At 40.3% G+C, this 25,203-nt stretch overlaps 1 protein-coding gene and 1 long non-coding RNA gene across 3 annotated transcripts in view; one reads left to right on the top strand and one right to left on the bottom strand.

Annotated features, from left to right (window-relative positions):
* On the bottom strand, positions 1,171 to 25,091 carry C7 (complement C7). Of its 2 annotated transcripts, XM_021381092.1 has the most exons (18): positions 24,535 to 25,091; positions 24,190 to 24,245; positions 23,437 to 23,512; positions 22,372 to 22,513; positions 21,466 to 21,607; positions 20,524 to 20,662; positions 19,208 to 19,342; positions 18,048 to 18,291; positions 17,291 to 17,404; positions 15,622 to 15,788; positions 14,424 to 14,652; positions 13,690 to 13,861; positions 13,235 to 13,322; positions 11,763 to 11,895; positions 10,627 to 10,818; positions 9,472 to 9,568; positions 4,115 to 4,299; positions 1,171 to 2,678 (listed from the first exon to the last, which is right to left on the bottom strand). In XM_021381092.1, the coding sequence occupies exons 1-18, from the start codon at positions 24,538 to 24,540 to the stop codon at positions 2,491 to 2,493; spliced, it is 2,505 nt and encodes an 834-aa protein (XP_021236767.1). In that variant the 5' UTR covers positions 24,541 to 25,091; the 3' UTR covers positions 1,171 to 2,490. The 2 variants fall into 2 exon arrangements, with proteins under 2 accessions (XP_021236767.1, XP_021236768.1); XM_021381093.1 differs by lacking the exons at positions 23,437 to 23,512; positions 24,190 to 24,245 and having other exon boundaries at positions 24,535 to 25,090.
* LOC110389967 overlaps positions 2,688 to 25,203 on the top strand; it is a 30,653-nt gene continuing 8,137 nt past the window's right edge. Inside the window, exons 1-3 of the long non-coding RNA XR_002433475.1 lie at positions 2,688 to 3,057; positions 3,680 to 3,838; positions 9,218 to 9,308. This is a non-coding gene — a long non-coding RNA (uncharacterized LOC110389967). The remainder of the gene's footprint in view (positions 3,058 to 3,679; positions 3,839 to 9,217; positions 9,309 to 25,203) is intronic.

Below are 25,203 nucleotides of genomic sequence, written 5' to 3'. Positions count from 1 at the left end.
ATCAGGCTATCTTCGGTCTAGACAGCTTAAAGAGCAGGGAGGGTAGGTACAAATGGCCTGAAGCCAACTTTGTGACTCTGGGGGATTTGGGCTTCTCAGAAAGGGTTGTTATTGATGAACTGCCATAAAATCTGGTAGAGAAAAGCTGAGAAAAAGAAAGAATAAAACTCCAACTATTCTGTAGATATTGCCCCAGATTTTCCCACTGAGAAATGCCTCTTCCTCGTGGTTTGCTTGCATCCAAAGGATTTATTAGTCATACTACTTTGAAAAAGATTTCTACCTACTTCATAAAACTGCTTCCTCCCCTCCAGAGTTAGGCATTCAGCTGGATTTTTTTGTTGTTCTGTTCTGGTTTTGAAAGGCTTAATGTCTTTTCTAAAATGCCATAAGATGTTCTCAGATTTTCAGGACAGATGCAGTACATTCTGACCCAGGCAAATATGAGACTGAGAACAGTAGGTGACAGAGTTCCAGCAGGGAAAGGACTATGTGTGTGTCACAGCACGAAGCGACACAGAGCTGTGCTGTAAACCTGCAAGCAGGCAGCTGGGAAGGAAAGGGTCCACAAGGCACCTAGAGGGCAGGACCTGGCTGGGTTGAGGAGTGGGGAAGATGGAGTAGGTAGTCTGAAAGAAAGAGGAGGAACATGGGAATCCTGCAGAGATTTTGATCTGTCAGATGAACAGTGAGATATAAGGGACTGGATGAAGCGTTTGAAATGCAATCTTCATTAATATTTTGTCTCTCTTAACACACTAATTTATTTTATGGACATGGGGATCTATTCCTACTGAGATTTGAAGATGAGTAACAGGCAACCTGTTTTCTTTTAATCAGAAATCTCAAGGTTTCTCGATGCCCTGTACTGGTTTTCTACATTTTCCTTTCTGAAGATACAAATTACCAAGTCACTCTTCTTTCTGTATTCTCTATCAGGAAATTTCCAGATGATTTTCTCTTGCCTCCAGCAGGTATGAAGACTAACAATACCCAATGGGCTCACTGTCAAAGCTTGTGTTGTGCCCCAAGAAAAAGGTTAGCAACTCTGTATTAGTCTTGGGAATAAATGTGGGCCAAACACTCAGAAGTTCCCCAAAGTTGCTGCTTCTTCATATTCAGCAAATAATTCAGAGTAAATAACTGCTTAATTTGGCCTTTATTCGGCTTATTTTAATCTATAAGCTGTCTGCAAAAATTTACAATTTTCTAAAAAAAATAAAAACACAAAAAGAGTAATTAAAATAATAATTAAGATCCAGGCTTAATCTTCACTGCCAGCACCAGAGAAAGCAAAGCATTTTCAGCCGAGTGAGGGCTTACAAGAGTTATGTAAGTTGCAGATACAAACACGAAAACCAAGAGAGATGTTTATTCTGGTAGGCATTTATTGATAGTAAATAACAACCTCTGTTACTTGCAAAGCACACAAGCTTCCTGCAGACAGCAGTGCACTCACTTGATCACTCATCCTGCTGTTCAGTACCCACCCCTTTGTGATTATGAGCATTACTTGAAAGGACAGTCAAGAGAGGCACCTCAGTTGACTTGCAAGATTGAGCCTAAGTGAGCAAAGGTGTCGCTGCCTGATGACGAGCATACGGAAGGAGTATGAGAGACTCCTTGCTTTTAGACACTGTCTTTCTTTGGAGGTTGTCTCCAAGGGATTGTATGCTCTCTTAATTCCCGTGAGGATGTATTTTTCTTCATAGTTCCCTCTGAGAAAGATGAGCTGTGGTAGAAGACTTCCATGTGCAATGGTCTGTGAGCAAACAGGTCTTGGCACAAGCATAAATGTATGTGACAAACGCAATGTACTTATCTGCACTTACAAACGTAGCTCATGGTGATAGCTACGACAAGGTAAAATGGTGATTCTTGAAGTGCTTCTGCATACAAGAAACTGAGCAAAGACATTCTTCTCATTACTTAAAGCTGACTTTGCTGTTAATGCATTGTTTTGACCTTTAAAAGCTTCAGGCTTAGCAACAGGTTCAGTGCTGTAGACGCTGTTTGCACAGCTGAATAAGGCACAGCAGGAAGAAGTTGCTCTATTAAAAGCGAAGAATCGTATGTCTTATTTTGTAAAGCTTATTCTTTTTCTAGGAATCTATATCTAGTCAGCACATGCATATGGTTGTGCTGCTCTCAGAAAAATACATTTGCAGTGCTAGATACTGTAATCCATCACTGCTTTGGCGACTGCAGTTCAGGAACACTTTTTAATTGCGACAGAAATGCAAACAAAATTTGCCAGTGCTAATCCAGGGGCCTAAGCCAAGAGCCTCTGGATCAGCAGAGAGTGCAGCTCTGCCTAACGAAGGTCCCCAGGCAGTGCGACCAGAGCCAATGCACACTGCCCCATAGGCTGCAGCAGGCATCACGGCACAGATTGCATTTGATGGAGCAAGGTTTGAAGTATGTCCTGCCCAAGAGTCGACACATTTTGACATATCCTGTGGCAATAAACAAAATGAACCATAACACATCTCATTTGCTCTGCGCGTCACAGGGCCAGATGCTGACGAGGGTGACAGTCTGCCCCCGGCACTGGAGCCGCCCGGCCTCGCACTCGGTCATGGTCTGGTGGGCAGCGGAGTCGCTCACAACAGCACAGACCCGGATGCCGCCGTCCTCGCACGGTGCGTCTGCATCGCACACACAGCTGTTGGATTGTGCTGAGCAAGGGCACAGAGGAAAAAGCACTCAGGATGGCGTCTCACTCAACGTGAAGTGAACCAAACCATTCCTAGCAAAATGTTACCAGCAGTAACAGTGATGGGCAGAGGGTGCTCTTCCCAGCCAAATGTAACGTGAGCTGACATTCTTGTCTGATGGAGAAACTAGAAGCACCAACAGGTGGTGCTGGCTGCAACAGGAGCCTAATGTGGACAGTGGGTCTTCCTCCTCAGCTAGTCTGGCTGTGACTGTGGGAAAGCTCCATCAGCTATATGGCTTACTGCTCTCAGAGACACCTCTGACGTTACTGCTGGATGTCTGCTAACACCGGTTTGCTTATCTACTGCTCTGGATTCCAGATACGATGTACAATGAGAGGTGTGTCCTTGGAAACTAACAAACCAATCATGCACACGCAACTAACATTTTTACTTATCTGTAGGCAGTGCCACTACAATAAAAGGATATGCTCCTACATATAAATGTGCATAGCTGTTGTCAGCGACAGCATCTAAATAATTATGTAAGGGGGACTGAGATTTACTTTTCACGACTATGTCTTTATTTCAGTGAGGTATGTTTAAGTTTGTCCCTGTTGAAGCTCCATCCCATTTTATCTTTTTTTGTTATTGTTTTTGTCTGTTAGTAGACGAAATAGACAAATTCCTATCAAGCAATCTTTTTTAATGTCAGAATATGACAATAACTGTGCCTTCTATCTGGGGCACTTCTGAAAACGTAATTTACTCCTTTATCTTCCAATTTCTGCCAGCCCTCCATTAAATGCACTGTAATGGAGGACGCTCAGGGAAATTAGATTAGGGAATTTGAGAACTTCCACTGAACAGAGATTGCAAGAGACTGGGCTTCTTTCCTCTGGGGGAATATTCCTTCACCTTTGCTCACAATGTAAGAAACTGGGGATATGCAGCAAAGTACAAACAAAAACAAGTGGCTTTTCTAGATGGTACAGAATGAAACATTCAATTCCTTGCCACAGGATACCGCTGGAGAACCAGCTCATCCAGTTCCAGGAAGAGCCAAGCTGTTCCTGAGGGCAGCGAAGACTCCTGCAAGTATTGAGTTGGGGAACTTAAGACAGTGAAAAAAGAATGAGGCAAGAGCTTCACACAAAACTTCCCAAGGAACATCAAATCAGGTAACCCACCGGGGAGGGAGTAGGTGTAAGCTTTTCCTGTAGACCGCTCATTCTGTTACTGTCTCTCGGAGGGGTCTCTTTTCCTGCCTGCCATACTTGAACACCAAACCCTGGGTGAATGGTTTGAAACTGCTCAGCAGTTGTGTGTGCCCCATGCTGCTGGGAGGGTTGGAGGTGCTGCACCAGCACAGGGCCACTGCCACTGTGTAAATGGGGATACAGTCTTCGTTTTGTTCTTATAAACAATTCCACTTAAAATCATGAAAAATCTCTTACCTTCACATTTTTCCCATGAGCGGCATGAACCACATGATTTCTCAGCTGCCTGAGGTGTTTTGCAGTTTGCTGCATTAGTAAGAGAATATTTTCTACCCATGCACTCTAAGGCATACATCTTGCAAACAGTTAAAGGTACGTTTCTCTCTGTTCTTTGATCTGTGGCACAGATGTCCAGGGAAGGACTGAAAATAAAAAGCAGGGATCACGTCATTTAAAAGTGTTTTATCTTGGTATGTCTTAAAAAGATTTGAGGGAATGGAAAACATTCAGTGTCCAATTCCATTTTTGCCTTTCACTGAGTTGCATCCTAAGAAAGCAGTAGTAAACTTGAGACTTAGATACATGAATAATTCAGACTTTTTTGTTTCCCACATGATGCTGCACCTGTCCCCTCTGAAGGACAGAGATATCACTGGGTGATACCACTGGTATCAGCAGCAATTAGGGTGAGACTTCTCATTTAAAAGAGTTCAGACCTCAATTGCTCTCTGTTTGCTATACACGCAAATCCATAATTGCAACATTTCATATATACACATAATCACGTGTACTCACACAGATATATTGAAATATTCTGTAATTGCAATGGCTGCTCTGAAAGTAATGTCTCCTATTGTATTGCGTTAGCCCATGATGTAAAAGGCGGATGATGGTGGTGTGGCAGTATAGGCTGAACCTTCCTACCAATATCCCATTACATTTTGTTGCTGTGTGACTGACAGCAGCAGAGGGGCAGTCTGACAGAATGGCATCTGACATGGAAGTGTGTATGAAGCAAAGGTATGTCACTGAATTCCTCCATGCAGAAAAAATGGCACTATCAAATAGTGTTATTTTGTTCTTTGCATCTGTTGTAGTTTCCCTGGAAATAAATAGGAGGCATTACTTTCAGAGAGACCTATTTTTCTTATTTATAAAAGATGAGAAGATAGTTAAGGAACTTTCCTCCACTGTCCATTCAAAGCCTGAGCATTTACCAAATAAAATTATTCAACATCAGAAAGCACAGATTTTTCTCGAAATATGGATATATATCCACAGAAATTTTATGAAAAATCTGCTTTATTTACCCAGGGAGCTCACCTGTTTGTTCCCTGAAATTCAGATATTGTTCCAACACCCACCCAAAATTAGCTTGTAACAGTAGTAATAACAATTCTTGAACAACCTTTAATGGTATTTTCTATGGGGACAATTCCAGGAAATCGTTATCATTTGCGTTTCATGCTGTAAGTGTAGGAGGAGTACAAAAAGCCCTTCTATTATTACTGCATTTTAATCTGAAAACCTAGACCTTTCCACTTGTTCTCAGTTCAGCCACTGACATCTGTGTGGGGTGCTCAGAAGCCTGCTTTCCATTTATCCTGGCACAGAACAGCCACAGCGAGGCAGCGCACAGGGCGTGAGAGTGGAGGCGTTCCTGGGGGACAGAGAGCTCCAAGTACATCTCCAAAAAAGGCTTCTCTAATTATGCATATCTCCTTTTGAGCTCACAAACACTCCCACAGAAAAATTAAGCACCTATGGGTCAGTTCTGAGGGTCAACGTCAGTGAAGCAGGTGTACATCTGGGGAGGGCAGATGATGAGGAATGGCTAAATGGACCCAATATGCTTCACAAGGCTGTAGGGGAGGGAAACTGGTGCTATGAAAGTGGTTTTTCAGAGAGAGGAAGAGGAATTTGGAAGAGGGAAGCTCTGGTAAGAAAGCCCTTACTCCAACAATGCAACTGACCAAGCACTGAATTTGTTTGTTTTTGTTTTTGTTTTGTTTTCTTTTTGTTTTCTTTTTTTTTTCTACCATGGGAGGTATAAAAGGTTCGGGGGTTTTTTGGTAGATCTTTGAATGAGAGACTGGAGAAAAGTACCTGCTCCAACATCTGGGAATGCTTCTTAGGTGATTGTGAAGCCTCCTAAAAGGGCTCGATTTATGGAAAGTTTAAATTATTTGTAACATAGTGCACTTTTAAGATATTTACAGTTTAGCACAGTTTATCAGTTGATCCTGTGAAATTTGATTTCTGCAACTACCTGCAACTGAATATGCCTTCAAGGTTTACTAATTGTGTTACATTCCCTGAGATGTTAGCATCCTCACTTGCCATAGGCCCCGTAACTATGGCGCTTAGTCAAAATACCAGCTGCTAAATTTGTTGCCTATATTTGCCTTACTGATCTTCTGTTAAGATAAAGAATGAGTTTAACTCTTCTACGCTGAGGCACAGCAGGAGCCCAACAGATATGTAGTGCCAAGTAGCTAATAACAGAAACTGTGCATCTCTCTCCATTACATCATTTTCTTGTCTGGCTGCACAGCCTATGAGATGCTGTGCACTGATTTTTGATGTCAAAGTTATCTTTGCAGGTAAGGGTACAGGAAATTCTTAATTTTTGAATATCAGCTTAAATTTGGAATAACACAGTGTAATCCAGTGGAAGCACCTAATCTATAGTTAATATATATATAGTTGATTATTTTGTTTAAAATTGCTCACAGGCCTTTATATTTGCCTGTGAATGGTGAATCTTAGTATCTGAGCCTTAAGGACAAAAATTTGTAGAAGAGGCAGGTTGATTTAGCTGAAAAGATGAAAGACAGATAGGAGTGTGTTAATGTCTTTTCTTTGTGCCACTTTATCAGCAGCAGAGAGGAGGGAGACTGATTTCACCACTTGGTTGAACACAAGGAAAACTGATTGCTGGGAAAGAAACAAGGAATGAATGCTCCATTTTGCCAATCTGTAGCTACAGTGCAGTAATACTTCAAGGTATCTTGAGGCTGCTGTACCTTTTTGCTATGGCTGGATCAGCTGGGGAGAAGCCAGTGAAAATCAAGATGTTCAGATGCATAAGAAAAAGGATAGTGAATCTGTACTAATTAGAGAATTTAGTAATTTTCACTCATTTAGAAAGACTTACAGAGCACTTAGAGCAGTGCAATAAAAAATATTAGAGGCAAGGAAGAGTCCTTGTGTAAAGGGAACCTGAAAAAATTCATCAACTTCTACCCGGGTGGGGGGATTGAACGTGCCTTTACTGAAGTACATATTATGAGGAATGAAATTGTAGCTGTAAGTCAGCATATAGTTTCTCTCCCTTTCACCTGCTATGAGAGGTAGGCAACTTTTAGTTGAAACTGAGAAATTAAAATGGAAATGATTAACTTCTTAAAATTGTATCCAAGACGATAAGATTTAAGATAGGATAGGCCAAGACACAGATGCTACACAAATAAATGTTGAGGGAAAACAACGGGGGGAGTACTGAAAAACTCTTAAATCTCATGCTTTGGTGTGGTGATAGTCTTTAGCTTCCAGTAGCTGAGGTTTCATCCATCTTAATGCGCTAACTGTGCTATGACCCTTTCCTAACCTCAGACCCTTTCAAACTGAAAAGCTTGTGTCCTTACTGTTGTGTTCTCACTGTCCACAAAAGGAGACCAAAACCAATGGCCTGTTAGAGTTGGTCCCTCACCCTCACAATTCCTCAGCTGTATTTGGAGCTACATGGGAGCTGACACTTTCCAAAACTCTGCCAGGAGCTGCTTTAGCATTTCAGCAGCTCCATTGCCCAGAATCATTCTCTGGCTGTAATTGGTGAGGGTAGCTGTAACCTAAGGCACTGTGTCATGAGGGACAAATGACCCCTCACCAAGTTGTGGGGTTCTTGCACTGTCACTGGATGTGTGATGGGTCTGAAGCCATGGTGGTTCTTCCCATGTGAACTGTTCCCACCTCTTAAGCAGTGGCTGCTACTGAGTGCCACCACTCAGAGCAGAGCTACAGCAGAGCAAAGCAGGTGACTTCTGCACTCTGAGGATGGACCAAGATCTACCGACATGCCTTTGTCCTACAGCGTTAATAGGCTGGCAGATTGGTCTGCTTTGACAGATGATGACTTATCCTTCTATTATTAGATGTGTTATTTCAAGCAAAAAGACAGCATTGGTAACAAAAATGACTATCTATCTTCCTGCCATTTTAAATGTAATTAAAAAATAGAAACAGGAGGCAGTAGATTAATTTTAACTGAAGCTTAAATGCATAACTAACTGAGTATACTTAATTAAATTTACAATGTTATTGTGACTCTATTCAAGCCCTTCCCCAGTGTTGTGAACTCCCCCAAAATAACTTGACTGCATCCATGAACCAGAGAAGTGAGTTTCTTCACTTTAGTGAGTACTGAGACAAAATGTGTAGGACTAGGTTAGTGAAACAACTGACTATTTTAAATATAGGAATAGACTCTTAACAGGCTTATTACAAACCTTACACTTGTGCAAGGCAATGTCTTCAAATAGTAGGGAAGAGCCCAGTGGATCTATAAAACCTGAACAAAAATCACTAATTGTAATTCTGAGATGCTCAAATTGTGTTAATTTTGGCTTATAACTAGAGTCACCATGCAAGGCATTATTGAGCTCTGCGGCTGACGGGAAAAGTACACCTACTCCACTGCGAAATTCTGGTACTTTGAAATCACTGGAGAGGACTTCAAAATACCTTCTCCCTGCTATACGAGGAAGAGTCAAATCCAGTCTGTTATCGTAAAGTTTCCAAACTGCTTAGCTCCTGCTGTGACATAAGCTGGCTGGATTTCATGCCCAGAGCTCAGCAGTGACTTCATAGGAAACTTTATCTGATCTTTGAAAACCAGCCTGATGTTGGAGGGCTGAGTTCTTTGGCACATCTGACCGTCAGCACAGGATGGTCTGACGGGCCTCTTCCTGTTAATTCACTGTTTTGATTTTGTTCCTTCAACATTTTGCAAGGAACTGACAGTTTGACTCATTTCCATATATTTGTCCTGCATTGCTTATTGCTGAATGCAGGCTTAGATCAAACAGGAAATAAACCCTGGTCTGCAAGTTATGAGGTCAGGAAAGGTGACATGTCTGATCTGTGCAAATGGCTGTGCAAATGGGAAATTAGATTATTGTGCCTTTTGTAATGCTCCAGTCCCTAGCAGGGAAAAGTAAGCTGCTTTATTTCCCTGTCTTACTGCTTTGATGCTTTATGTCCCAAGGGTCTCTGTTCTAACTTTTCTCCATCTTCTAAATCTTCAAAATATCATTTTATCTTTTTCCATCTATCTCACAGATCAAGTGGAACTGAAATTATCCCTTCACCTTCTGTCATCTAATCGAATTCCATCATTGCTAAAGCCCACTGACAGCTCTCACAAGGCAGGGTAAGTGACGAGCAGGACACTGATTGAGCTATAAAGCAAACAAAGTACAATGCCTGCTTCTCATGAGTAAAGCTTTCTAAACTGTCATGGAATGAAAACTTAAGAAATTTAATTGGACTTGAATAAAGTGAGAAGGTCATTGCTAAATCCAGCCTGAACTTACCCACACTCATAGGGCAATTTGCACACACATTGCGACTGCTGCACTTTCTCCCATGGCTGACATTTAGGCTCTGTCACTTCTGGTTTCACACTGGGAGCTGAAGTAAAAGAACATAGACAATGCCAAGGGTCAGGAAAACAAGGGCTGCTAATGCTCTGCTCTGAAAGTATCCTATCAGCTGAGCATAAAAGGCTCATCCTGCATGTTCATTAAAAGTATCTACTGCATAGAAAGAAACAACACTATTAAAAATAAATGATACTCTGTATGAAGTTACTGAACAGTAATTTATTCATAGGTCATGAGTCAGATGGAAGATCCAGGTACTCTTCTCAAGCTCAAACACCCATCTCGTTTCTGCAGCAGCTGTCTGTCTCTGCTAATCTTAGTAATGCTGAATCATAGCTAGCAACATCTTTATCATTAGGTTTCAGAGTTACTGGCTTCACTACTGGCACCAGAAAAGCTAAGGCTCCAAAGCCCTTTGTTGAAACAGTTAGTCTTAGTATTGTTATGTGCTGATGGTAATGAAAACTACAAGTTCCATCTTACAGTTCTTCATCTGCACTATTTTTTCTAAATGTTATACAAATGTAATGCTCCCGTAAAGCAAGCCACAAGCTGTTTCTAAAGATAGGAGCATTTGAAACTCTTTCTAAACATTAGTGGAATTTCAGTACATGATGTAAAAAAAAAAAAAAAACAAAACCAAAAAAAAACAAAAAAAACCAGAAAAACAAAAAAGGGTCCCTAAGGCTAAGCTTAAAGAGTTGGGAAGCTGGCATCAGTGGTACTTCAGATCTGGTACTTTTGTATTTCAGCAGTGGTGAGCTGAGCTATGTACAGATACGTTAGTCTCTCAGGAATTCTTGCAGTTGATGTGCATATAGATTTGATAAAATGATAAATGACTGAGAATAGGAAACTCAGAGGTTGCTGCCCTTTTGGTCTAAGCCTGATTGTCGCCTGCCCTTCACCTCAGATCAGGCCACCTCATGCAGCAGCTGGCTGACCAGAAGACAACATACATGAAAGGTAGGAGACACACCAGGGTAACAGCCATGTCAGCTACAGTTCTATGTTCTACCTATACCACCAATAATCTACCCCAAAAATAAACTCCTGTGTTGCATTTGGAGGATTGCGATGGCTTACCTGACTTTTTGCACTGGATGGTTTTCATGTCAGGAGTCCACTTGAGACTGGGCTCACACAGAATGGAGCGTGCCCCTTCTAGATGCATGCCACGTGGACAGGACAGAGTTATTCTCTCACCAATCTCATATGAAGGTTTCCATGGCTCTCCTTGCAACCCCCCCTCCAGAAGAGGCAGGAGACAAGCAGTTTCTGAGGAATGAAGCATTTGAGGTAGCCACAGTGAACCAGTGGGCTGCAGAAAATGGTTTTATCTCCTCCTAAATTTCTTAAGAAATTGAATCATAAGATTAGCTGATGCTCCTATAGTTAAATACTGATGGCATTAGCATGAGCTATTAACTCATCACACCAAGAAATCGAATGTGCAGTACCAAGGATGCACTGACAGTATTTCCTCTGGCTACCTGCAGTTCTGGCCCATGTTTCTGCTGAGGATTCATACAAGTGAGTAACAAGCTAGTACGGTCAGGTCATACAAGCAGGCCCCTGGAACATCCCAAGGACTTAGTTCTGATGCACAGTTAGACGGTGTTCAAGCAATGTGGATTAGCCTCTGTGGTAGTCAGTTATGGTTGGAAGGGAGAAAGGAAGAAGGAAAGTCTCTAATCCCACTCAATACTGATTCATAAAAAATGTTTGCGGCAAAAAGAAACCCTAAGGATGACTGACCAGTTAAGAGGAAAAGAGTGGAGTGAGGAGATCATCCAAGATGTAAAGTGATCCCTGGGGCTGTGTTTTTATGACAAGATGGTTACTTGAGAGCTCCGTGGTTGTCCACTGCTGCCTTCTGGACCTTTTACTCAGTTTGCTTGGCTCATACCAATAGTTCTTGGATTCCACCATAGGACTGAACTAAGGAACAAAAGTTTTTCCCACAGAAAGCAATTCTTGGACTGGACTTTTCTCCTTGTTCCACTTCCTGCCTTCCTTAAAACCAGACTTCATGGACATGTTTCTATTTCAGTATAAAAAATGTGGCTGCAAAATAAAAGTCAACATAGACCAAATTCTGTCCAGGGGTCTAGCAAATAAAAGCGTGCATCTTCCATGTTATTGTTGGAAAGCAGACATTCAGAGAAGTTTCACTGGAATTCAGGAATTAAGTTGTATTTCAAAATGAGAAACAGACATACCCTGGCAATATCTGTCTCCAACTTGCCACTCCAAATTACTGCCACACTTAGCAACAGGATTACCAATGAGAGAATATCCATGTCTGCAAGCATAAACAATGCTTCTCCCAACAGGATATGAGTTTTCAGCATTCTGAAAGAAAATAGGTGTCATTTAAAATATATTATCTAAAAACCAGCAGCAGCACTGAACTCCACCTGATCCTGGGATGCCAAGGACAACAAGAAGGATTAATGTCACTCCACAGTGTACTGCAGAGTCTCTGGAATACTGTAGGCAGAGCTTGTTATCAACAGTCAGTAGATGTGATCAAAATGGAGATGTTGAAAAAAAAATCAGCAAAATACAGAATATTCTGGCTACCATAATTTACCAAAGGCAGGGATAAGTTTGAGGGGACCCTTTGCCAGGGAGCTGGCAGTGACACATCAGTGATGGAACAGTGCTATCCTACCAACACGTAAGCTGACTGCAAATGTATCTGTTATCAAGCATAACAGGAGGAATACAAGCTCTTAAACAGCCCTACAAGTGGATCAGTGAGCAATATATGGCTTTGCTAATTCTTAGGAAGGCATATTATCAGTTCCCTCAACGTAAATGCGATAACAGTCACTCAGAAGAGCCGGACTTCAGGACACAGATCATTTGACATTTTATATATTCCTCTTTTATATGAAAAATCTTCCTGTTATAAAAAAAATAAGAGTGCATGTCAAAGTGCAGGGAGTTACCCTTAGTTTTTGAACCAAAAGTACTGATATGGGAGACAACTACTGACTACGGAATAAAATCACTAGCAAAAGAGAGAGCACAAAATTTGGGATCTTGCCTCAGGTTGCAGTTGTGCAGAGACAACTAATGGGTTTGTAACTAATGCTTCTATCTATTTATTGAGCAGAGATAAAGAAGATGTAATCCATACTCTGAAGATTTTTTTCCCCTTGTTATATAGACTCAATTTAATCAGCCCAAATAGCTTTACAGATCATAATTTGAACAGAGAATAAGTAATGTTGAGTCACAGGGTATAAACTGAAGATTCCTAAAATCTGTTTATAGTTTTGCTGTGGACTTGCTGGATGAACTTGCATGGTCTCTACGCTGTTTTCTCTCTTATTTTATCTATGTTAATATGTAATTCACAAGGCACAGATGTTTTTTAATATGTCTTTAGGATATGGTACAAGTAGATTTCTTTATTCTATAAGCAGCACGCTACAGAAAAGTAAAGATTTTGTTCTGGTTTCTGCATGACTTTCTGGTTTGCTTTTATTCTTAATAAAAAAGTCTTGGCAAACGTTTTGTAAACTTCAGCCAAGGAAAACTGCTGAGAAAGCTGCTATGCAGTAGCTCTAATACTGAGCTTACCAAGATAAATACATGACTGCAAGTGGATCTCTGCATTAAGTGAAGTTGAAACACTGCTGGTAGGGATAGGACAGATAATGGAGTAGTAGAAATAACTTACTTGAACAAATCCATTTGCCAGGAGAGGAGGAGGTGAACAGAATTCTGTAGGAGTTATGGATGTATCAAAACAGTGTGGCTCAATAAAGCTACAAAGTAAACAAAAGTATGGTTAAGTTTGAATTCAGCTTTCCTTCCAAAATGCTTCACTTCCAAAGACACCTAATTTCAAGACTATCATATGTCCCATTTACATCATGATTATGTTCAAAGCAGGCACTGCCAGGCTGTCTGAGAGAGTACTGAACAGAACAGTGTCACATTTACTGTTTTTTACTCCATTTTCTAGTCATACTTTCTATCAGAATCACAATTTCTGAATTTCAGTTTGTTTCAGCTTAAATGTGACAGCTCAATAAGTGATCTTCTCCCTGAATTCAATAGCTTACGGGGTATTTTGGATTAAATTTTTAAGACTTCCTGTATTCATACTCCAAATGTTCCTTTTCTGCTTACCGAAAGTGCTGCAGCTCTTCATCCTCACAGGGCCTGCTCTCATGCTGCTCCCCTATGCAGTCCTTCCCTCCGCCACTTGGGGAGGGGTTATTGCAGGTTCGGCTCCTGGTTTTCCTTTCCCCTGAACAAGAGCTCCAGGAAGACCAGCAGCTCCAGTGTCCATCAACAACACCTATGTAACATTTGATAATGTTTCACATTAAACAGCTCTATAGGATTGTTGTCCTTAAAAAAAAAACAAACCATCCCAACAAGCTAATGATGAGCCACAATTTGACCTTACAGAATGGTCCAGATGGCAATGATCTAATTTCTCCCAAACTCACCATTTCTGTAACTATAATTCCATGAACTTGGAACTACTTACCAATCCAAGGCAACAAAAAATAGTTCCAGCTAAGTAAAAAATTAAAGAACAAAATTTTTAAAAGTTATTGATACCTGGTCATTCAGTATATATTCCTTCCTATTCTCATTACTATTCCTTCCTATTTATTTATTTATTTATTTATAGAAGGTTGCATTTTGAGTTGTTAATATTGTCCACTGCATTTAATACAAACAGTTTTTGTGAAGTACTGCTTGGACATGGTAAGCAAGACTCACGCTCACGTGAAGACCCTCCTCTGCTGAATGCTGTGCAGCAGTGGTTCATGAAGCAGAACAGACAGACTCCAGAAGCAGGAGAACACATATGACAGTTCTGAACTCTCATGAGCTTAAAAGTTGCTGACCTGGCTGATCTTGCACGAGAGTTCCCAGCTCACAAGCTGCTCCAAAGGTGTAAGGCTTGCAGTAGCATGTGCACTGAGTTCCTTCCACAGCTGCCTCACCCCCATTCTGGCATGGCTGACATTTGCAGGGATCATTTTCAGCCATGTATTCTTCAATGGATTGTCTTAGGTAATGCTTTTTGACTGAGGAGCAGGGCACTTCCTTTACCAGCTCGTATAATGGTGTTAGCTGCACACAATAGAGGAACATTGATATTAAATAGCTATACTAGGGACAGAAGAGTGTGTAAGCATATTTTGTCATGTGAGACAGTTTGTGATGTAAGTTCCTGCATATGGGACTTGAAAGATGCTCTAATTTCCTATGTGTGTAAATTCTTATGTTAATATTTAATATTAACCTTTTTCTGGAAATTCAGCTTTGCTTAAACAGCATCCCTTAAAGCTATTGGTTACCTTAGACATGTTTAAAAGTATTTGAGATATGATATTACAGTTGAGATAAATGTGTACCATAAAACAGATCAAGATACAAAAACCCTAATCCTCACCAAACTATTTCCAGTCCAAAAGCCTGGATATCATGTCATTTCATTGAGCAGTGACTGAAGGCAACAATAAGCAAAAACATTTTGCATTAACAGAAAACCCTCTGACAATTCCATTGGTATCACACCTTTCTTCAGTATATGAACTGCTTCCAAGAGGAGTTTAAACAAGGTAGCAGTGAATATGGTCATGATCAACTTTGTGTGTCTGGCTACCAGAATACCCAGATGCACCAAATTTCTGCATGCAGAGAAAAGGGAGAGGTATAAAAAAGACACAAAGAAGCTGACAAGCTGAGTGGAAGCTGTGCAAACCTGACAAAAGCATTTCAGAAATGGGGCTATCTGAAAACAGGGCTTTTTCCAGTGTTAGGGAGATCCTTTATCCTTAGGCAGAGCTCTACTAAAGTTACTGAAGGCTTGTAAAAGTTTAAGTATTGACTAGCCAAAGGCCAGGCTGATGATACAGCTATCACTTCATGTTAACTTCATGGAATTTATTTCCTGTGAATTTTTATTTAGTTTATAAATTAATCTGAATACGGAATGATTTCAGACTACTGCCTGATTAATCACCAGCTATAGCTTAATCATTTCTCCCCTTGAGGTAATCCCATCTGCTCATCTCTGCTTCAGGAAACTATTCTTACCTTTTGTTTAATTACTCTGGGATAGTCTGTCACAGATCTGGCCCAAGAGGAGTACCTCTGACTGTTCCCAGCAGGATCATCCAGGTCTAGATAACTAAGGCCAGCAACAGCACCTGGGCTTCCTCCTTCTATGTAGGGATCTCCTCTAATCTTATTGCTGCTGCTTCCTGAAGATTTGGGATGAAAAATAAAGAAAATGCCATTGTTGTGATATTCGTGAATGGAAATAAAAATGATACATACAAAATCTGTACTAGCAAGTAGTCAAAGGACTCACTGATGTAGATCAGCCATCTGTACCTGCATCGAGCAGTCCTTCATGAATAATATACAAGAAATATCTGGTTTTGTAGGTGTCCAGAGAAATTAATAGTTATTGGGAAAGCATTAGCTACATTTTATTGGTGCTGGGGAGCATTTTACACTAGACATTTGGATCTGAGTTCAACATGGATTTGAAGGATGGACTGTTCAGTGGATTAAGAACTGGTTGGCTGGTCGCAGCCAAAGGGATGTGATCAATGGTTCTATGTCAGAGTGGAGGCTGGTCACAAGTGGTGTCCCCCAAGGCTCATTCTTGGGACCAGTGCTCTTTAACATCTTTATCAATGACATAGACAATGGAATTGAGTGCACCCTCAGCAAGTTTGCAGATGACACCAAGCTGAGCAGTGCAGTTGATACAGTAGGGGGAAGGGAAGCCATCCAGAGAGACCTGGACAGGCTGCAGAAGTGGGCCCATGAGAACATAAGGAGGTTCAACAAGGCCAAATGCAAAGTGCTGCGCTTGGGCTGGGGCAATCCCAGGTATTTATACAGACTGGGGGAAGATTTCCTTGAGAACAGCCCTGCAGAGAAGGACTTGGGGGACCTGGTGGATGAGAAGCTGGACATGAGCCAGCAGTGTGCGCTGGCAGCCCAGAAGGCCAGCTATGTTCTGGGCTGCATTAGAAGAGGAATAGCCAGCAGAGAGAGGGAGGTGATTGTCCCCCTCTACTCAGCTCTTGTGAGGCCCCATCTGCCATACTGCGTCCAGGCCTGGGGACCCCAGTACAAGAAAGACATGAAGCTCTTGGAACGAGTTCAGAGAAGGGCCACCAAGATGATCAGAGGGCTGGAGCACCTCTCCTATGAAGAAAGGTTGAGGGAACTGGGCTTGTTTAGCTTGGAGAAGAGAAGGCTTCGGGTATACCTCACTGTGGCCTTCCAATACTTAAAGGGAGCAAATAAAGAGGAGGGGGTACAACTGTTTACATGGCTAGATAGTGATAAGACAAGGGGGAATGGTTTTAAACTGAGACGGGGAGGTTTAGGTTAGATATTAGGGGGAAATTTTTCACAGAGGGTGGTAACGCACTGGAACAGGTTTCCCAAGGAGGCTGTGGATGCCCCGTCCCTGGAGGCATTCAAGGCCAGGCTGGACATGGCTCTGGGCAGCCTGGTCTAGTGGTTGGTGACCCTGCACTCAGCAGGGGGGTTGAAACTTGATGATCATTATGGTCCTTTTCAACCCAGGCCATTCTATGATTCTATTCTATGATTCTATGATGCTATGTCAAGATGCAGTTCAGCAAAGCTATCAACACCTGCTCCTCATTTTGACAGATATTTAAGAGGAATATGGAGGTTGTAAACACCATAACTGTACAAGTCACTACTGAACATTTACCTGAAGAAGTCTGTAGCAGTTTATCCAGCTTGGAGCACTTTGTTTTCTTCTTCTTCACAATGAATAAGTTCCAGCCTGATGTGGTGCACTGATGCATGTCTGTTATGCTCATATCTGCAGATAAATCCATCCGTTAGCAATATTGCACATAGAAAGTAAGTTCGTTCATTTCTGAGTTGCCTATTGAGTTCAAATGTGTTTTAGAAAGAAAAAAATAGAAGACAGCTAAAAAGCAGGTTATGTTGGAATGTCCACATATTGCAAGAGCCTACAGATGGAGACTGACAGATGGGAGGCATACCTGGAAAGGGCTTATTGCTTCTTTCATTCTTTTTCTCAGCAATCTCTAATCCTACAGCATTGCTCCCCACTGTGCATGATCATATATGTCACTCTGATGTTTGCTCTGTTTGCAATTTATTCTGCTTTTTACATTTTACCCAGCCTCCACTTTTAAGCAACTTTTAGGCTTTAGCATTAGTTGAGATTCAGATTGACCCTACAACTCCATTTCAGCCTGGTGAGGTCCTAAAACAATTCGGATAACTTGTCTACCCAGAGCACTGCAGGTCAAAGAGACAGATCTTTGATTAAACATTGTAGTTTGAAACTTGTTAAAATCTTCTTTCTTTTGCCCATGAAGAGAATGTGTAGAAGTCTCTTTCTCGATTTTAGATATTAGCTGGAAGAACATCCAAAGAAATTTTTATTCTTGTTTGTTCGCTTTGTTTCTGGTAACAAATACTTGGTACTCTACCTTCTGCTTTCATTTTGTCAGTATCCATATAAAATATAACTTTGTATTGTCCTCCTAGAGATCCAGAGTGTAAGAAATGAGTCCCAAAATTCTCAATAAACCTTCGGTAGGCGTTGTACTCATAGAAAACTGGAAGGTTGGCGAGTTCCTTCCAGAATGGTTCCGCAAGAGTGAGAAACTCTGGGTTGTTGTTAATAAATTGAGCAACTTCCACGGTGTTCTCAACAACCATCAGCTGTCTACTCTGGGGAAAGGAAAATAAATCAGTCATGCTCCATTTTACTAACAGGATGGTTCCTACCAGCCAGATAATGAAGACATGATATTGGATACTAAACAAAGCTCTACAGAGTTGTTGAAAGCAAACTGGAGGCACCAGAAAAGTTTTCCTTTGCACTCTGATTTTATCTAGAGGAGCCTTTATTTGTAAGACGCTATAGTTGTTTTGAAGGTGCTACTGAAAATAAAACCAGATATGACAGAACAATAATTGTCACCACAGCCTCAAATAGTTCCTTTTGAATTTTATTAGACTAGGTCTCAAAATACATTCTTGTTAGAGCAGGAAGGCAAGCTTATCCTCTGTCAGTATGGATGCCATAAAATGTATATATTTGTGACTTGATTTTATTTGCTGTAAGGTAAAGGTTTTACTTCGTAATTGAGAGTCACTTGCAAATTACTTATCTAATGCTTCATTTTATGTATGTCAAAGGCAAAAGTTCTCTCTTAATGGAGTGCTATTAGAGGAAAATACATTATAAAATAATTTAATCGCAGTATTATTTCAATATTTTCACTCTGACATACTTGCAAAGATAGTAGAAAAAAATGTGTGGAAGAAAATGGAAAAGATTAATTGATTATGACAAGAAGCTGATGTTTTTCTTCCTTAAATATGGAGGAAAATAACTATTAAATAAATAAATCACTGTTAAAGTGGTAAAATGGAGAAAGAAAAAAACAGCAGCCAACCCATCTTAATTGGCAACCAAACCATTGATCTCTTTGAAAAGATTTTAAGGTATTTCTTTTCTGTTGTGCCCTTTCTGCCAAAAATATCTGGATAGAATGAATATGTGCATCTCTCTATAAAAGCACATGAAAAAAATGACTGGAATATTTATGCAAAATACCAAGCTACAGCAATTCATACATACCTTATGATTCCGTTGCTCATTTTTCTTCTCTGAATAACTGTGTCCGCTGTTTGAGTTTTTCTTCTTTTCTATGTGTTTCATATATGACCAGCTACTGTTGAAAAATTCATAACTGAAATCATTCTGAATTTTAACCTAGAAAATGGAAGATAGAATTCTGTATAAAGAGGTTCATAAAGGATGTTAAAAATGATATAGAGTAGAGCAAGTCCTTCGTGGTGCAAAAAGTTTGCTGTGATTTTCAGGCTGAATCCATTTCAGATTTCACAAAGTGTAGTGAAAACTGTTGGAAAGCTCAATACATATAGGATGAGAGGTAATGGCCTTAAGTTGCACCAGGGGATGTTCAGATTAGATATTAGGGAAAATTTATTCTCATAAAGAGTGGTAATGCATTGTAACAGGCTGCCCAGGGAGGTGGTGGAGTTACTGTCCCTGGAGGTGTTCAAGAAATGTGTAGATGTGGTACTAGGGGACATGGTTTAGTGGTGATGGTGGTGATGGGTTGATGGTTGGGCTAAATCGTCTTAGTGGTCTTTTCCAACCTTAATAATTATATGATTCTATGACATACATATGCATACCTATATATACATTTAAGTTTGTATATACAGTATTTTTGTTATGTAGTAAAGTACATTAATGATTGCTTGGCATACTTTTGATAAGGAGACAAATCAAATCCCTGAGGCAGTGGCTTGAAATAAAGCATCTCAGTGGAAGATCTCCACAAAGTATTCCAAAGCCAGGTGCTCATCATGTTTCTTATGATAATTCAGGTTGCAGGTTATTCTAAAGAGATGGCTTTATGTTCTAACTGTGAGAGAGTTAGAAATTATATCTGAGAAATTACATCTTTTTCCTTCAATTTTAGCAAGACATATGCTAACGTATTTCAAAATAAGCTTGTGTTTACACCTTTAAAATAATTATATACCCTAATTTATTTATTTTAGCTTTTAATATACCAGACTCTTTTAGCATGAGCTGACACAACGTTCACAGAGCACCTAGCATCATATGGCCCACAACACTGTGGTGGCACTGAAACTTTTTGCTACCGGCAATAGTGTTAGCTTGATATAACTCCAGCCGGCAGACAGCTCTGTGCAGTGGCACAGGATTCTTCTCTCTGCATTTGATTCTGTGAGAGATGAAGCACAGCCACAGTTACTGGGGTTTCTGCAGAGAGAGAACAGGCATAATTCAGTTGCATTTAGGGAAGCCTAACTGCCAAGGGACCCTGCATGATTTGCATAATTCTGCCCATCATAATCATTACTCTAAATATAAAGCTGTGCTTAATGGAAACTTACCTGGAAGGTATAAGCAAGAACACTTTCACTCAGCCTGTAGTATTCTCTGCCATCACCACTGAAGACTTTTCTGCAGTGTCCTCCAAAGTTTTTTGTATGAATAACTCTTCCCCTAGACTCCCCAGTGATTGCATCAAAGCTACAAGAATAAAAGCGTGAAAAATCATTGAGACAGATAGGTAGCAAATTCCTCTATAGGAGTTAAAGATTATCAACTTGTTATAACTGAAAACTGTATCTGCAGTTAAGATCATAATCTAATTTACCTAAGAAAAGGGGAACTCAACTGACAGACACCTTTATCTGTAGAACAAGAACACATAAGCACATAGAAAACAAAATGTTCTTTATTTTTCAACAAAAATGGACACATATTGATTGACATTAAGATATTTATGTTTATCACAAGTGATTTCATTTTTATTTTTCCAGCAATTAATGTGAAACAGAAACAACAGGACACACATTCAAAAATGTTTTTATATTATAGCTGAATCATATCACATTGCAAGTGATACAACTATGCTACAGAAACATGAGATAATTATTCTGTTAGGGTGCAGGTAGGATGCATAAGTAGAAAGAGATATGGATCCACAGTGCTAAATGAAACAGCGGTAAACAAAAAGAATGAATGTTGCTGGCTCATTTTTTCCATTCTGATAGTTATGTGTTAGTGGCTTACATTTAATTTCATATATTAGAAGATGTATTTAAATAGTAGAATAGAAAGCTTTATTCTTTGCCTCAAATCAAAGAGCTAGTACATCCCAGTTGTGCTGAGCCACTAGCATGATGGAAACAGCTGTAAGGAACACTTTCCCATATTGGATGCTCTACCATGGGCCCAGGAATTATGTCTGTACAGCAGGAGCTTGTAAATACAATAAAAATATGAAAGCATTTGGCATCAGTTCTACTGAGGTCAGCACAGTACGTTACCCTTTTCCTGTAAGTTCTGAATTTGGAGGTGTTTTGTCAGTATCACATACAGTCATCTTCTCTTCACATTGATCTTCATCAGTACCATCTTCCTCACAATCCTGATCTCCATTGCACACGAGAGATCTACTAATACACTGACCTAAGTGGAAACAAAAATGCATGGGGAAAGGAGGAATGTTTGTTTAAAATTAAATATCACCTAAAATCAAAGTGACTGTCCCACTTACCTATGATGTTAATTAGCTTGCCATTCCCACAGTGAGCTATTTGTGCTCAGGAGGGATTGTGAAACAACAGTAAATGTAGATATAAAGAAATAGTGCATGGTACCCTCGGGAAAACCACAGCCAATCAAATCTTATGATACATTACAATTAAAAAAATAAAAAGTTTATTTCTAAATTTACTTCCTACACTTTCATCCTTTGGCCCTATCACATGTGATTAAATCTAATTATCTCTCTGATAGCACCAAAACAAGTTTATCATATTTCTCTATGATAAATATCGACCTACTGAGACAGTGTATCTTTCTGTGAAGGTAATAGAAGTTGCTTGGATGCTAGCATTAGTTTGGGGTCGCTCAGTGTCCAGGATCCAGGTGGTTTCTAGGATGTTTGAATATCGCCTAGAACAGTTTTGAGCAATCTCATCTAAGGTTGTGTTCCTTAATTATTTTCTCTTAATTAAACAAAAAACATACTCCGAAGCAATTCAGTAAATTGAAAATTAAAAACATGCACATCTGAGGCTGAAAAAGAGAAGACTTCCTAGGTTAGATCAAATGTATCTGTAGGTAAGGGTTCTCCAATGGCATTGCTCATTTACAAAATTCAAATACAACAAAGTTATATTTCTTAACTTCAAAGTCCAGAAAATGGTGAAAAAGATCTTGGATAGTACCTGAAGAGCATCTGAACCGATCACCACAGCCATCCTCTGTTGGGCATCCCCGTGTTGGGGTGCAGGGTCTTGTTTCAAAGGCATCACCAGAGCAGGGGCTTCCCCCATACTGCCCGTAAACTGCTACTGTCCGTCTCCGAATCTGAATGTAAATCAAGAGAGATCTTAGAAAATCCAAAGGCAAAGCAAAAACAGTTTACTGGTGTCAAGACATAGCTGCTGCTCTACTGCTGTAAAGAATGAAGCATTCACTACTTTTTTCTAAAATTAACCACAATTTATATTGCCACAATATGGTAACAAACTCACAAGTTAATAAGAAGACAACTATGTGGTCTTTAGAATGAGCCATAGATTTGGTTGGTTTGTTAAGTAATCTGACATGTACCTGAAAGGAGGAAAGTGCTGACAAATTTCAGTTTTGTTTGATATTAGTAAGAGGGCTAGTCATGCCTGATATGAATTTGCTACAGTTCTTCCAAATGAAAATGTTATTGAGAGATATAATAAAATCTAGCATCAAGTGGATTTCCTTTGGCTTCTAAAAAGCGTAAGTACAGTCTCACAGCACATCTTTAATATTGGCCAATCACTCCCTGACTGGTGCAACATAAAAGTAAATGAGAAAGAAAATAAAAAGTAACATCAATAGAATTATACTGTAAAAGTCATCAACTTGTTTTCATTGTGTTTAATATTTTGTAATAGTTTTCTTCCCTTGACATATAACCTCTCTGATGAAAAATGAGTGGAAGTGATACAAGTCAACATCAGTTGAGGAATGTCGGTTTGCTGAACAGTTCAGTCAGGCTTTTTGGAACTATCACCTAAACAAAATTATCTTACAACATTAATACCACAGATTTGAAAGAGCACACAGAGGAGACAGACTGGAGAATTCCCTTCTCTAGGGTCCAGCAACCCTTCTTGCTGGACAAAAGGCACTTCAGGTGCTTTTGTTTGAAACTTCATTTGAGTTTAAAGGTAGAACAGATTCTTCATTACTACGGAAAGAAAGCATATGTTTGCAAAATCATGCATACCTAAAAGTGTGTCTGTCTATACCTGTTTTTGAGTACAGCCATCACACTCGGACCAAGGGCCAAAAGAATTCCAACGGCAATTGACTGGATGGGAAGCGCTGTCCCGGCAGGGTTTTTTGCATTATAGAAGCAAAAGTAGAATATTCTCAATTATTTCCATCCAGAAGCATTAGTGCAAAACTTCCTTAAACAGCAAAGCAGACCTCCAAAGAAAATGAGGGGAGCCATGAGGCTCCCTCTAAAACCACTGAGATTTGCTTTTCATTCATAAGAACAACATCAGCTCCTACTCAGCCTGTCTGGTCATTGATCAGCAAGAAACTTGGCATGTTCTCTTGTCTTGAACATCAGTAAAGCTCTGCAAATCCATTGCTAACTTCAAAGATCTGACACTCTCCACACTGCAAAGTAGAGAGCATCCAGACCATGTCAAGAGGTGTCTGGGCAGCAGTCAAGGCTGTGGATGCCTCCAGATAAGCAGGAGACATAGGGGTTTGACCTGCCCCCAACATGGGGCTGGCTCAGGCCAAGCCGTGGTTTGCAGGCTCACACCACTGCTTGCTCTTCCCCCACGGAACAGAGAGATAAGGGACACCAAAATTTCTCCCTGTCAGCATGCATAGCAGTGGCAGTGCTGACACCAAACAATGCCTTCTTCACCGGGAAATTCATCTGAAAACATCTTTAAGCCCAGCCCCATGACATGCACTAGACACTGTCTGTTAAATTATCCATGCCTAGTCTGTACCATGCTATTTTCTAAAGAAATATTCACCTGGAAAAAATGGGAAAGAAGCCTGAAATTTCCAGCAACAGAAAAATCCCCAGCATCTGGAAAAAAGCAAAAGCAAACTTGTTTCTTTTCCTAATTTTTCCATTACCTCATGCAGCTATTCCAACTTTCTGCAATCTTTACACTACTCTGCTTGGAGAAATAAGGGAGAATGTTGCACAGATTTTCCTCAGCTTTGTTGTGCAAAGGACTGTTTTTCAGTTTTCTTCTTTCTTCCGATAGTGCCCAGTCATATTTTCAGCCAAGTATTTCTCCACATAAATTAATATTTCATTGCATTTGCCATATTCACTTCATCAGTACAAATTAAGCAAGCAATTGTCTTACCTTCATGTTAGATGAAGTACTCAGACATCCAGCAATTACCAGGGAAAATGCACTTCCACTCAGTTCAACAGCTGAAGGAGTCAGTCAGTCTGTCTGCTAGTGTATGTCTCTGCTCATTCTGCCTTGCTGTTCAGCTTTTCTTTCCCCCCAAAGGCACTGCTGAGGAATTTTGTCTTAACCCAGCTAGTGCTCTCTGGGGACACAGCCTGCTCTTGGAGCTGCTCAGTGTTTTTAAGACACATAAATCGAGGCTTGGCTGGGCAGAATGGGGCTGGCAGAAAGTTTTGAGGAGTGCTTACTGGAAGAACTTTATCTTCTCTGCTACTGTTTCTTTCCTCTGAAAGAGACTTTTCAGGCCAGTCCTGGTGTCACATACACTGGACCACCGCTGGTCCCGGCCTCCAACAGGCAGAGATGCTCTAGATTTAAGCTGATGTTGCCAAAGTTTAATTCTGATCATGAGCATTCAGTCTTCACTTCTGCAGTCATGTTGATTTCTGTGCATTGGTTCTCATACTGAAAATCAGCTAATGGATATGAATACAGTTTTATCCTGTTTTTATTATGATCCTGTTGTGAAAGCCCCTGGTATTTATGCCACATCAACAGCTGCTTTTTTGGGCTTCACTTTTTCCTTCCCCACCCTGCCATGCCCTCTTATTTTTTTTC

This window comes from Numida meleagris, chromosome Z (genome assembly GCF_002078875.1).
Source record: "Numida meleagris isolate 19003 breed g44 Domestic line chromosome Z, NumMel1.0, whole genome shotgun sequence".
NCBI classification, from domain to species: Eukaryota; Metazoa; Chordata; class Aves; order Galliformes; family Numididae; genus Numida; species Numida meleagris.
This window is presented reverse-complemented; position numbering and strand designations above follow the sequence as displayed.